This window comes from Cyprinus carpio, chromosome B15 (assembly GCF_018340385.1).
Source record: "Cyprinus carpio isolate SPL01 chromosome B15, ASM1834038v1, whole genome shotgun sequence".
NCBI classification, from domain to species: Eukaryota; Metazoa; Chordata; class Actinopteri; order Cypriniformes; family Cyprinidae; genus Cyprinus; species Cyprinus carpio.
The window spans coordinates 16,540,901-16,555,284 of NC_056611.1; the positions used below are offsets into that span (position 1 = coordinate 16,540,901).

The 14,384-nt window shown below is 36.8% G+C and overlaps 1 protein-coding gene across 1 annotated transcript in view; it reads left to right on the forward strand.

Moving 5' to 3' along the window:
* Window positions 1-14,384, forward strand: part of LOC109103545 (glutamate receptor ionotropic, kainate 4-like) — a 329,617-nt gene that overhangs the window by 214,217 nt on the left and 101,016 nt on the right. Inside the window, exons 5-6 of the mRNA XM_042740067.1 lie at window positions 593-690; window positions 12,546-12,711. Of these exons, the coding sequence (XP_042596001.1) occupies window positions 593-690; window positions 12,546-12,711 (264 nt within the window). The remainder of the gene's footprint in view (window positions 1-592; window positions 691-12,545; window positions 12,712-14,384) is intronic.

A 14,384-nucleotide genomic window follows, 5' to 3' on the forward strand; every position in this document is an offset into this window, starting at 1 on the left:
TTGTTTATATTAATGATATAATAATATAATTCAAATTATATTATTATTTTATTATTAATAATTGTTAATATTAGCTAATAATTATTTATTTTTTTATTCTGTTATTGTTTTTGTTTTACTGTAACTACTACTAATTGTTAATATTATGGTAATGATTATTATTTTTTATTAGTATTAATTATCTTATTATTTAAAGATTATTTTATTTTATTATATTATTATTATTATTATTATTATTATTGTTATTATTATTATTGTTGTTATTATTATTATTATTATTATTGTTATTAGCACCACTGATTATTGTCATTGAATTGGTGTTATCATCAATTTCTTGTAACTCCAAATAATGTCACATATTGTTTTCATTGAGATTTCAAATCACCTGTGCCTGCCAAGCAACTGGCATTGAGATGAATGAGTATGCTAAAACTCTCTTTACTTTTTGCGTTGTCTGGGTATAATAGACTTCCATGGCAGATATGTTGTCCTTGAATAAAAATGGGGCAGCAGCACTCTTGGCAGGGTTACATCTTGCTTTCCTTCTGCTCTCTGTCTGTAATAAATGACAGTTGGTCTCTCCTATTGACAGTGTGCCAGATCATGTCCAAGGGGGTTGTGGCGGTCCTGGGCCCCTCTGCCAGCCCGGCATCCAACTCCATCATCAGTAATATCTGCGGTGAGAAAGAGGTGAGTGCTGGCATTGGCTCTCTTTTGTCATCAGCGCAACATACCAAAGCCCAGATCATATTACCAAGTAATCATTCATATCATTACCGTAATGACCGGTGTGGTCAGTGACACGCTCTAAAAATGATCCCTAACCACAGCTGATGAACACAACAACCAAATGGCGGGTGTTAAGCTGTGACTACAATGTGCAGCTGTAATTAATAAATACATAAACGATTATTGACACATCATGCTCAGTAATCCCACTGTTCTGAAGTCAAACTTTCCTATAAGCATTTGTTCTGCCGCTGGCAAACATAAAGACACAAGTGAACAGACTAAGTAAATTACTAAGGGAAGAATTAAATAACGTGGATTAACAGAGAATTTATATTGATTAATTGTCGCCGTAATTCAGCCTGAATTGTTTGGAGCAGTTTCTCGCTCCGTCAGACAGTAAAGGGAAACTTTCAAACACAGAGAACAAAAAGAGACCTGGATGAAGTGAAATATTTGCAATCAATCGCTTGAAACCAACTGCCAGTTCATCCTATCTTAATTCAGTTTGTCCTATGTAAATGCTTTAATGTTTGTTAATGGCCTTCTAGCTGACATAACGTCGTCACAAGTGGTGTCTAAACAGTCTAGCGTTGGAGCTGTTGTGATATTGTATGTGGATTTTCTTCTAAAGCAGCAGTCAGAGGAATATATTAATATCACACAGGTAATGAATAATGCAGCTTGAAACAAGTTTACTATGTGTACTCAACTGACTAAGCATCACTCCTTAATGTCTTCATAATTCAAAATCAGTGGCAATTCGCCTTCCAAAGTGAGCAACGTGCATAAATATTCATAGTCACATCTTATAAATGACTGCTTAGGTCATAGATAAGGCCTTGTGTAATGAAAGTTTAAACGTTTACATCAGCTATAATACAACTCGATGAATATTTATAATGCTGACATTTTATTTGTTTTTCAGGAGCTCTTATTTGTCTTTGCAGTAGGTCAGGGTTTGGTTAGCGCTGTGGAGGTTGTTAGCTGCTTTGGGATGATGAAATGGGGAGGTCAGATGCTCTCTGTCCTCTGTCTATGAGGAAAGGTCATTGTGCTCCTGTTATTGTATTTTAAAAATGGTTTGTCTATCTCTAATGGTCTAAAGGAGGGAGGGGTCATTGTGTTTATAGTGGTGTGTGTGTCTCTGTGCGCGTGTGTGAGACAGAGAGAGTACAAAACAGGAAGGAGTTTGTAGTTTAGCAAGAAGCCACTGGTTCTTCAGGATGTTTGAAGGGATAATTTCATATTTGAGTGAAACCAGGCTTACCGGGTCTCTGTGACTGATACAGTATGTTAAAGTATGGAATAAAAATTCAAGCTGCTGCAACAGTTTTGCACAGTTCCTCAAGAAAACCACTTTGCAACCCCAAATGAATCTACATATCCCCCAAAATCAGAACGTTTATTTTAACTAAAACTAGGAGTATTAAGATTAAATTATCATTACTTTAATGCATGTAGATTTTCTAATACTTTTTATATATGTATTTATTTATTTATTTACAGTTTGTGATGAAACTAATAGTTTGCAGACTGGCCATACTTCAGTTATTATATTTTTTACTATATTTTGGTTAAGATTACAGTAATACAATGTTATTTTATTTAAAATAGCAAGAAAGAAACAAAAATATAAGCAAAATTATTATTATTGAATTGTATTTCATGTTTATTATTGCAATTTTATTTATTATTATATATCCATAGTTTCTTATTATTATTATTGTGTGGATGGGGAATGTACTAGATATGAAATAGATTTCATATTTTCTGTAAGTAAAATATAACTTATTTATTTTATTTTATTTTATATATATATATATATATATATATATATATATATATATATATCTATATATATATATATATATATATATATTAGAGGCAGAATATTCAACAGACATGGTTTTTGACAGGTTTTATGGCATTCATCCATTTCTGTGTACAGATTTAATTTACTTCTGTATGCATACAAAATGCAGAACATATTAATTTCCCTCAGTGTGTGCATTCATGCTTGTGTGTGTGGGTGTGTTCACGCTGGTTAGATCGCAGGCATGTTTGTAATATGTGGGAGGTCTATATCATTCAGATTGTATCATTCGTATTTCTGTACACAGCTGTTCTGAGACTGAAAGTTCTGCCTGTAGATAGAAGTGAGTACAAGATGAACCTCTACTCATGGTTTTTTTATTTTATTTTATTTTTTTATCACGGGTGCCCAAGATGCTCCTGCACTCATGTAATGCAATGATGGAGTTTCCCATCTGACCTAGAACGAAAAGACAAATTTGCTGTGAGGGTCTGAAGTGTGGCTTTTGACTTCTCTCATTATTATTGATAAATGTTTCACAGCATACTGTCACTTTCCCTTCTCACAAGACTTATTTTATTCTACAAGAAGTGACAGCTCTTGTAAAAGTAGAAAATGTAAACAGTCTAAGTGATTTTGCTTCTTGTAAGTCAAGTACAGGAACCTTTTTGGCAAAAAAAAAAAAAAGAGTTGTTGACCGCAGAATATATGTATAGCTAGCAAATTACATTGTTATTCAAGTCAGTCACTTGAGAAAAACATATACTTGTAGGACAGAAAAGGTGAGCAGAAAAGAGGTTTTCCTCTAATTTCTCATGAATATGAATGGTGTGTTTGTAGTACAGAGGGTGGCAGATGAGAGAGGCAGAAGCCTTTGAGAGCTTCAGGAGCCACTACAGTAAAGCGACACGTCTGTGCTTAAGGCTGAGGCCTTTGAACCTGAATGACACACAGGTTCACTAGAGGAAAAAAGGTGAGGGACAAAGGCCAGGCCTGAAACCCAAGAGCACAACAGACAGAACCTCCTGTGGAGCCTGGACCTCTGCTGAATACATTCATACAGAAAATTTGTATTCATGTGTTGATATTCAAATCATAGTTTTGCCCCTTAAGGGCACTCTGTGCCACGGCGGTGATGCTGATTTTTATTCATTATTATTTTTGTAGCATTTTTGTACATTTTCATAAGTAGGTGTGTTTTTTGCATTTGCTTTTGCATCTCTTGAATGTGAAATACAGTGGGGCTGGAAGTGTGATGCCATGTTGAATATCTAGGATTTAAAAACTAGTTTAAACCTCAAAATAAAAGGTTTTGTATTTGGACAAATTTAAAACAAGAATGTTGTGTTATGTGATGATACATAAAAGAATGTTTTTGTTTTTTGTTTTGTTTTGTTTTTTCAAAGTAAATGTTACGTTTCTTAAAAGAATGAATGAATTAGTATTAACGTTTTACTGGGTTATTATAGTTAACTAAAATTAAAACAAATTTTTTTTTTAAAAAGTCACTTGAAATGTATTTCAGCTACAAAGGCAACATTTCTCATTTCTAACATTTCTAACATTAAAAGTAAACTACAAACGGAAAATATAAAATAAAAGCTTATTCAAAATATTAATAAAAACTATAATAATATCTTAGTGATACTAATATAACACTAAAAAAAATTGTGCCAGTTCATAAGAAATGTTGTCACTTAAAAGAATGTTTTGTATTTTTACTAATTTAAATCAAACATTGTTATTTAACAGAAATGTAAACAAATGTAACAACAAATGTTACTTAATGCATTTGTTGTTATCATGCATATTACTAGCATACTGGCTGTTTATTAGTACTTATAAAGCACATATTAATGCCTTATTCTGCATGACCATATTTAAGATATCTTAATCCTGTCCCATACCTAAACTTAACAACTGCCTTACTAACTATTAACAAAGAGCAAATTAGGAGTTTATTAGGCCAAATAACATAGTTAATACTTTTGGCTAAAAAGTGTGACCAAAAGGTGTATTAAATTTAGTTAGATTGGTTAGATAGATGGATTTTTATTTGTTTTTTCTTTCTTTTTTTGGCCACTGTTGTTTAATATTATTGTGGTGGGTGATCTCAGTCTCTCAGGTTATCACTGATTACATATTAAATTAGGATTACTACACTTGGTCAAGCATGAATAATGAAGTATATGCAGTGGCCCACAACAGGGAAACACACAGGAGCACCGGCATGAGTTTAAGCCAGCAGACTCAACCTGGAAGCCCTGTATATTTGTAGCTAGGTGTCTTTTTTTGGCGTGCTATTTTGGGCCAGACTTTGTTCCAGGCTTGCCAGCATATGAGAGTGGACCTAGCATGCTGTGTTTGATCCTGAATGCTGTAATTTTGCTAGCTATCAAAGCTTCAGCCCAGCAGGAGTCTTCATTTACAGCAGCCACTCTGCAAGAGCTGTTTCATCGTCTGTCCGTCTGTCCGTCCGTCCCTTCCCTCTCTCTCCTTCTCCCTATCCACATGATCATACTGTAGCTTCCCATACTTTTCGTGCAGTGTTTTTGGAGAAACGCCAGTGATGTGATTTGTGCCAGTAACTTGCCATTAACGTGATTTGTGTACCATATTGCAAGTTGCTTGAGTAAGTAAGCATCTGTCGAGAACGTAAATGTATATAAATGAAAAACAACCAAATCTGTCCTCACTTCTGGTTAGCTGCGGTTCCTGGCAGACGATTCCAACAGAACGGGGTAAGAGGTCAGTCGTGGTGATTAAGCTATGAAAACTTTACTGGACCGTATAAGGTTGCGAGGCTCTTAATGGCAGAACACTTCAGACCTCATTGGATTAAATGATGTATAACTACAGCGTGGCTGATCCCTCAGCGTTAAGTGCTATAAGCACGAATGTTGTGCTCTATGGACAGATGAGCACTGACGGGAGAACAGGCGATATGTTTGACAGAGCACTCCAGATTTGCTGTCAAATAGCCTACTTTCCATCAAAATGGCTCTTATTCTTGTGGCTGCACTTGAGTCTGAATCTTATGGGCTCTGTGACTGTTTTAATATCCAAAATAAGTTGATTCAGCTATTTTATGCTAAAAATAACTAAAGCAAATAAAATCTAACAAAATTAGATTACTAATTGAAACAAAGTGGCACTATAAACAGGGACAAGTGTGCATCGATATAATCATTTCACAGGAAGTAGAGAGGGAAATATACTTGCCAGTCATTGTGCACAACCTTAGTACTTGAATTATGGCAAAAATAAATGTTGTGAACAAGATTTAAGCCTCTGGCATTTTTATTTAGTTTAATTAATGTCAAGTGTGGTTCCTACGCAGATGTTTGTGGGCATAAAACGCATAAGATGTGATTGTTACAACATAATTATCAAGCCCATGGGTCACTTAACAGTTAAGTAGACTTTCAGTATAACCAAATAATGTTTCTTTTCGTATTAAAAATGGAAATTTATGACAGTTTATAATTTAAATTAGAACTTAGGTTTTTAGAATGGCAAGTTATATCATTTAAATATGCAATTATATATTTTTTTACACATGAGTATATTTAGGAAAATATGGTAATTTATGTTATATTTATACATTTCACATATATTTACATACATTCCACATATTACTGTGTTTCATAATTCTTGAAATGCCTAATCTTTGTGATCTTCTTTAAATGATTTTCCCTGCTTAGTGTGTAGGGAGTAGTGCACACTGCACAGGGACCTTGTGATTCGAAACACAATTAACTACACTAGTTACCATGAACTACCAATGAACAATATTTCTACAGCATTTATTAATCATAAAGGAAAAGTTTGTCCAAAAATGAAAAGTTTTTCTTCTGTTAAACACAAAAAAAAAAAGATTATATTTTTGTGACTGTTGGTAAACAAACAGTTGATGGAGGCCTTTAATTTCTATAGTATTGAAAAAATACTATGGAAGACAATGGCTACCAGCAACTGTTTGGTTAGCAACAATCTTCGAAATATATATTTGTGTGTGTGTGTGTGTGTGTGTGTGTGTGTGTGTGTGTGTGTGTGTGTGTGTGTGTGTGTGTGTGTGTGTGTGTGTGTGTGTGTGTGTTCAACAGAAGAAATAAACTTGGAACAAGTGGAGAGTGAGTAAATGATGACAAATTTCATTTGGGGGCAAATTATCTCTTTAATTAATTTCTACCTTTTTCTAGTTGTATGTGTTAGCATTAGTTTATTAACTCTGAACTAACATGAAAAAAATGCACAACTGTATTTTATTAACTGTCATTAAAAAGGGTTAATAAATGCTGTAAAATACTGTATATTGCTCATACAGTAGTTCATATTAACTAATGTATTAATTAATAATAATAATAAATGAGACCTTATTGTAAAGAGTTACTAATGAACTTGATACCAGTATGTTAAAAATAACTGAAAGTGTTAATTAGAAAAAAAGTCTAGCCTCATTTAATCACCACTTGGTTTGATATTTTTATGCAGTGCAATGACATTTAGACATTGCACTATATATATTTGTCATTTAAACTGGGTTAAAATAACAACATCTGTTAATTGCATTGGGAAATTTAACTATGTAACTGTTGATTATCTCTAGTTTTGCCTTTTTTATTTTTGAGTTGCTCTTCTTAACGTGGTGTGGACATTATAACACCCCCAGCTCATAACCAGCTGTGGAAACACACAAGAAGGTTCCAGATTGGCACCAGCAACATGTCGGTGGAAAAGGGCTAAAAAGTCCCTCCGGTACTGTCAAGAAGGGGGAGGACGTGACATTTTCAGAAGAGAGGGCCTTGTTGTGAAAGTGGATGATTGTGTCACGGTATGCCCGTACCACTCTGCTTTCGTCGTGCAAACAAAACACAGGTGCTGCTTCCTCATCTGCCTGATGATAATTAGAGTAGCACAGCTGTCGGTGGCACCTCTGCTCACCTCTCTTTTGCTGTGCAATTGATCTGTCACGCCGAGGGACACTGAATTTACAACTGAATTTACACCAACGAAAATGAGTTCTCTTTATTCCTTACTAAATGGATGTGTGTAGTGGGGCTATGCCACTCAAGACCCCTCCTGGCTTGTGAGAGCCCTTTCAAATTCAATTCATCCTTTTGTTTCTAATATGATGGATGTGCAAAAGACACTGGACCAGTTTTCTATAGTCTCTTTGTTCTGTGGTCATCCATGGTTCAGTGCTGTCTTTTTGTGGAGGTGTGAATGGATCAGGTTTTTACGCCCCAGATGAGCCCATCGGCAGCACAGTGTGGAATTATTCATGGGCTTCATCAACTCTGCAAACAAATCCCTGGGCAGGCATGAACACACTCTTAACGAGTCATGCATTTTGTTGTGAGATATTACAGCACATATCCCTGCTAAATATTTAAGTGTTCACAATGTACTATAATTTCTGGAAGCCTGTTTCTGCCTCAGATTAACAAAATAAAAAGGTACTATAATTGTGACTACTCACAATTGCAATGTAGTTATTTCAGCATTGCAACTTTTTCATTGCAATTCTGATTGTTCTCTCTTTCAATTGCAAATTTCTTTCTCTTGTAATTGTTTTTTTGTGCTTTAATTGACCCTTTACAAAGAGCTTGATTGACAGGCGATCTGACCAGCCATAAAGCCTGATCTGCCATTTTGTCCGACAAACAAATCAGACAAGTAGATTAACTTTGGTAGACTTACAATTGAAAAATGTGTGTATTGACATCTTTCTGCAGTTAAAAATAAAATACCTTCTGATGTTTATTCATGTTTTTTTTTCATGCTTTAAGTAAATATGAAAAGACGATTGGTTTATGTGCCGCTTGAACTAAGGCAATACAGTAATCTGTCACGACACATCAAAGAGCCACAAAACGGTATTTATTGTTTGAAAAGTGATAACATTTAAAAGCTTGTTGCACATAGCAAAAGTAACTAAGAGGGTCGGGTCTTTGCAAAGGCTCAATTAGCACTTTATTTAGTGCAGTTGCAACTTTTTCTCATAATTGTGATTTTGAACTCAAACTGCTGTTTTATTTCTCATTATTGTGACTTTCTCATTACTGTGGTTTTATAACTCACAGTTGTGACTTTATATCTTACAATTACATCTATTTCATATTATCAACTTTCTCACAATTACCTGCTTTATTTTTAGGAGGGAACTGGCTTCCATAACTACCCTTGAGCATCAATTGATTGATTTGTTGTTTTACATGGAGTGCTATACATTTGTCCACAATGGCTGAATGCGTGAGCAGAGACCAAGGGAGGGACACACCTGCAGATTCCATCTGTTAGGTGGTATTTGAAATTCATGAAAGATGACTTGTCCAATTCACCTCCATTCACCACAGCTTCACCTTTCCACCTGCACCACCGCTGGTAGTCACGGTGCAGTTTAAAAGGCGACCCACATAGCTTTAATACGTTAGAGTCTTTTCAGGATTGGAACCAGCAGTGATGCTTGCAAAACAGTGATCATAGAAAGTGTTTTTTTTTTTTTTTCAAGCAGGCTGATCAATGAGATTGTGGTCAATGCTCAGCTTTCTCTCAAGGCCTTGGTGGCCTTTTCTTCTCTTTGCTCCCTCCACCAGGGACTCTTAGCTCTCACATAGCCTCCAAAACATGATTACTCTACTTAGTGTTTGAGTGTGTGTGTTTTTCCCCAAGCAGCTGACTTTCCATGGTCCATTGCACCACATTAGAGAGGTGTGCAATGTCACGATCATTCACAATACCCTTCCAGCCACTCTGCCATCCCCATATGGCCGATCTCCATGTCTTTGAGTAATGGCACTGCTTTCTGCCTGCATCCGCCCCCACCAACCTGTGAGGCAACCTAGCATGGCTTTGTCACTCGCTGCCGTTCTTGAGCGTGACAACGAACAAATATGGCTGACTTTACAGTACAACACTATGTCCAGCTGTATCAGTTAACACTGTGGCCCTGGTAAAAGTTCTGTGATCTTTTATTAAACATGATTTTGTTCCTCTGGCATGTAAGGGAACAGATGTGAGATCTCATTATACTTTACCTTGCCATATGGCATGAAATCCCCCAGGGTTCCCTCCTGAGACCGTCCACCCTTATGGATGTGTTTTTGTTCAGAGTCACAGGTAGAAAGCTGGATGACCATATGCAGTAAAACCAGGCCTTTTAACTTTAAAACCGAATAGTAAAAAAGGTCACGGTGGGAGTTTTACACTGCAAAGTTTCTTTCAGCACAGCATCACAACAATCTGCACAATTTCATGGTTAAGTGAGAAAACCCTACGCGTGCCAAATTACTTCACAAATGGCGCTTTGTGAAAGCCATGTATTTCCCTATGAGGTTTAAATTGATTATTTTAATAAGCCAAGGGACGTTTTAAGTAATGCTCATGATGTCGCAACATCTTTTGCTATTCAGAGTTGCATATTTTAGTCTGGCAGTTGCACAGTAATGTCCTTTCCTTATTGTAGTTTAAAACCCTATTAAGATGACTTTGCAGAAATGATTGTGTACTTTAAATAAAACATTTTGGCAATGCACATTTAGATAAAGACTAACAAAGAGCTCAATTTGCTCAAAGAGTGTCTGCAAGCATAATAATTCAATCAACTGAATTGTTGAAACAGTTACAATATAATTCACAAGATATTTATTGCAAAACCATCCAATTGTACTGTTCTACATTAGAAATGTCCAAAATGCAGCATCTGTTTAGTGCCTCAATATTCATTTGTACCAGGTCAGCATGTTCCTGCTGGTTTAAATGAAATGTTCAGCACATGTACTTATACTGCAGTGTTGCGTGGCCGTTTGCCTGACTTCAGTGAGCTGCTTTTGGCCTGCACCAGGCCCCTCATTAAAAGCCTGTCAGCGGTGCATCTGTAGGCCTGACAGCCACTCTGTCAACCTGCAGGAGTAGACAGCACACGGACAGACAGATATTACCCTCATACACAACTCTCCCTCTGGCCCACAATTCCAATGTTGCAGCCCAGATTGGCTCCACCAGGCCAAAGAGTTTCTATTTACGCCCTGGAAATGATGCTGATGCATATGCAGTGTGCTGTAACCACAAGAAAAATGGCTTTCAAACCCCTTTCAGTGTTATGCTCCATTTCCTGTTCATACATCATGGATATTTACTATGTATGTTTGAGCATGCAATGAGACATTAGATTCTGACATCTGTCTTTTTAAGGGATAGATCAAGCAAAAATGAAAATACTGTCATTATTTACCCTCATGTTGTTCCAAACCTGTTTGACTTTTTCAATGGAAAATGGAGGATTTTGAAGAATGGGGCTTTTTTTCCTGCAGTTACCATGAACAGGAACTATAGCTTTCCAGCTTAAAGATGTATAAAACGTGACACAATAAAAGTGGTCTATATTCCACATACTGTATATAAATGTGCACTATATATTCCACATCATAAGATAGCTGTGGGTTATGAGCATTCTGAAATTTAAAAGGGATTATTCACCCAAAAATGAAAATTGTCATCCATTGCTCACCCTTTTTTGTTATCCCTTTGAACTATCCCTTTAAAACAAGTGGCCAGTACAGTCTTCAGGATTTCAAAAAGTTATTTTTGTCAAACTTGTCTCTGAAGTTGATATTCCATCACTCAAGCTAATATTAAATACTTATTCACAATGCTTTTCTATACATGTCTAATAATAATGACTGGTTCCTCAAAGTAAACCCACCTAACCTCTACTTTTTTCTTACCTCCCACTCTGACTATTAAGACCCTTGACATAACATCTTAATGTCTGCTGGAGTCAGTCCACATGTGTTCTGTATAAAATGGCAGCTCATTAAACCTCGGTGAAGTTCATTTTACTGCCCAGCATCGTTACCCAGGAGCTCCACTTGAAGCTCCGTTTGAACCATTAATTAGTTCAAATCTCATGCTGGAAAATCTAGAAAAATCTAAAGGTGCTTTTTCTTGTCCATATAAGTGCTGTTTGTCTTTCCTCGCTGAGCTGTATGTGTCACTCTGTTGAATTACCTCTGAATAACAAGAGCTTATGCACACAGGAGGAAGTCCAACTGTAGCTGCTATTTACAAGTTAGCACAGGGGCTCTGGACAGATGGGATGTTGTCTGGAAGCCGGCGTGGGGAATAGAGAAATGCATCTTCTCTGAGAAATAGAAAGAATGATTCTAGGAAGGTAGGAGGCAGCAAGCACATTACCGGCCTCTCTCCGAACCCTCCATCTCCAAGAATCCCACTTGTCCCCTGAGTGTCTGAGAGTCCATGCGCCCCATCCATCCACACTGGCGGGGGACTCCATTACACCCTGATGGAAAGCGATGGAAAACCAATTGGGGATACAGGGCCGTGCAAGTACAATGCATGGTCACACGGCCCATTGCAGACAGGCAATCTGCTGTGATGAAGAGGCCCTTTACACAGCCCGCCTGCGTCCTCCAGGATCCCCTTCAAGCCCCAATGAGCCCAGCACCCACTTTTCCCAAACCCGACACACCCGCACATCAGCACACATCAATTTAGAGAGCAGCCAACACTGAGGTCTCCGTGGATAGCGAGACGTTTTGCATTGTGTGCTATCTCGGTTCAAAGACTGTTTGAAGATGTCAGGTCACTGCACATGACCTCTGTCTGAATAAACATCTAACTTGGACTTTACACAGAGAGAAATTCTGCCTCAATCATCGCTGAGGTTAAAAAAAAAAAAAGTTTTTATTTCATCTAATGCTGCTGAGTTTTTATTGTTAATTGACATGCATTCAGAGAGGACCTTTTGAAATAATTCAAATGAGTTTGTATTAGCTTTAGGCGTAAAATGGATCTAATTAGTCTGATGAGAATGCAGTGATTCTGTTGCACAGCCACTCTTGAGACCCGCATCACAGCGCAGTAAACAAAACGCCCTCCTGCAATGTTCTTTCATTCAATTTACCTGCGGTAACAGCCTAACAAGAGGGGTCCTGCAGGGCTCAATTTCTCTGTCCTGTTCTGTGTCCCTGTGCAGGTGCCGTTCGTGAAGGTGGCTCCAGAGGACATACTGAAGGTGCAGTTTCCCCGCTTTACCACGCTGGACCTCAGGCCCACTAATACAGACATCAGCATGGCTGTAGCCGGACTGCTTACGTTCTTCAACAGCAGCACGTCGTGTCTCATATGTGCTCAGGCCGATTGTGAGTATCACGGGGTTTTTGTTTGTATTGTTTGTGTGTGTGTGTGTGTACATATATATTTGAATGGCAATAGTAAACTCCATAGAGTCACTATAGCTTTTAATTTTGGCCTCAAAAAATATATTTTAAAATCTATTATTTATTTTTCCTTAAGTTCCTAAATTCTGTTCCCTAATTTTTTTTTCTGGATCCTTTGCAATTTAACACAAATGTATCAAAAGTTTATCATTAAATGGTGTCTGGTGAAATTTAACAACATAAACAATCTTTTAAACTTTAATCAAATGAAAATATAACAGTCAATTTACAACAAAGCATTGCATTATTATTTGTTTGTCAAATAAAATGCAGCACAACAGAGCTGTATAGATTAAAACATGATTGTAAATATGTCTTAGTTGTATGATATTCCTTAAAAATAATAATAGTAATATATTTCTGTAAATTTAAAACTTTAAATGTAAATTTTTTTTATTTTGACGTTGTCATGAAGACATTTGAGTTTTAGTGCATATTTGACAGTTATTAGTTTTTTTCAGAAGAAACAGGTAAAAGCTTATGAAGCGACTCTCAGAGCAGCTCTGGATATTAAATAAATGTGGACTATCGTCATATCTTGAGACGACAGGTGCTGAAAACCCACGGCATTTATTTACACAGAGAAAATTATTAGCGACATGCAATGACTGGCTGTTGACGCGTATGTTTGTGCTATGCAATCGGCTGATGAAATGATCCATATCGAGTAAAAATGTCCAAAGAGTATCACTGTTATCAACAAAAATGTTATTGCCATCTTGATATGAAATTATTTATCACTCAGCCCTTACTACATCTCTTTATATATAAAAGATGTGAGGGACTTCAAGGATTCTGAAATAAATAACTAAATAAATACATTTTATATTACTCTTTCTCGCCCACCATGGTTGATGACCCCAGCATTAGAGGCAAAAAAGCATGTGCAATAATTACATGTTCTGCTAGAACCTTTTTTTAATTGTCACATTCAGTATAGAATTTCCTGCATCTGTCAAGCAGCAGATGTCCTCCCATATACTGTAGATTGTTCCAGCTGCTTTCTGACATATACATTCTCTACAAAGATGACAGTGTTTCATAGTGGTACATGCACTTTCTGCACTCTTTGCCACTCTCTGTATGCGTATGTGCATGTTCACATGCTCCATTACCTTTTGCTGATTATTTAGCAATAACAACTGCTTATTAAACCTCACATATCCACACAGTTTTGATTTAATTTCATGCTGTTTGACTGTACTGCGTTGTTGGATTATTTCAAATGTGTTGTTCATTCTGTCTCTTGTCCATCTGTGTCTTTTAGACATTCATCATTTGTGCTGTCTCATTCATTCACCATCAAACTGCCGCTAATGTCAGCACACTCTGCTGAAACAGAGATGTCCATGGAAATGAATGGCTGAAGGTTTAAATCAAACCTGCTGTAGTCAAAGAAAAGGCAGCTGGCGGATGACCCTACGCAAAGTCTCCTTATTAGACACACATTGAGTTCAGCTTGGCAGAGGATTAAAGTTTAGTATTCTGACTTCACATCTCTGTGCGAGGATGCCGTAAATTACCCAGAATCCAAACAAAGTCACATTCCCCCTTCAGACAGTGGCTACCTTTCTCCGTAATCAGCTTAAGGCCTT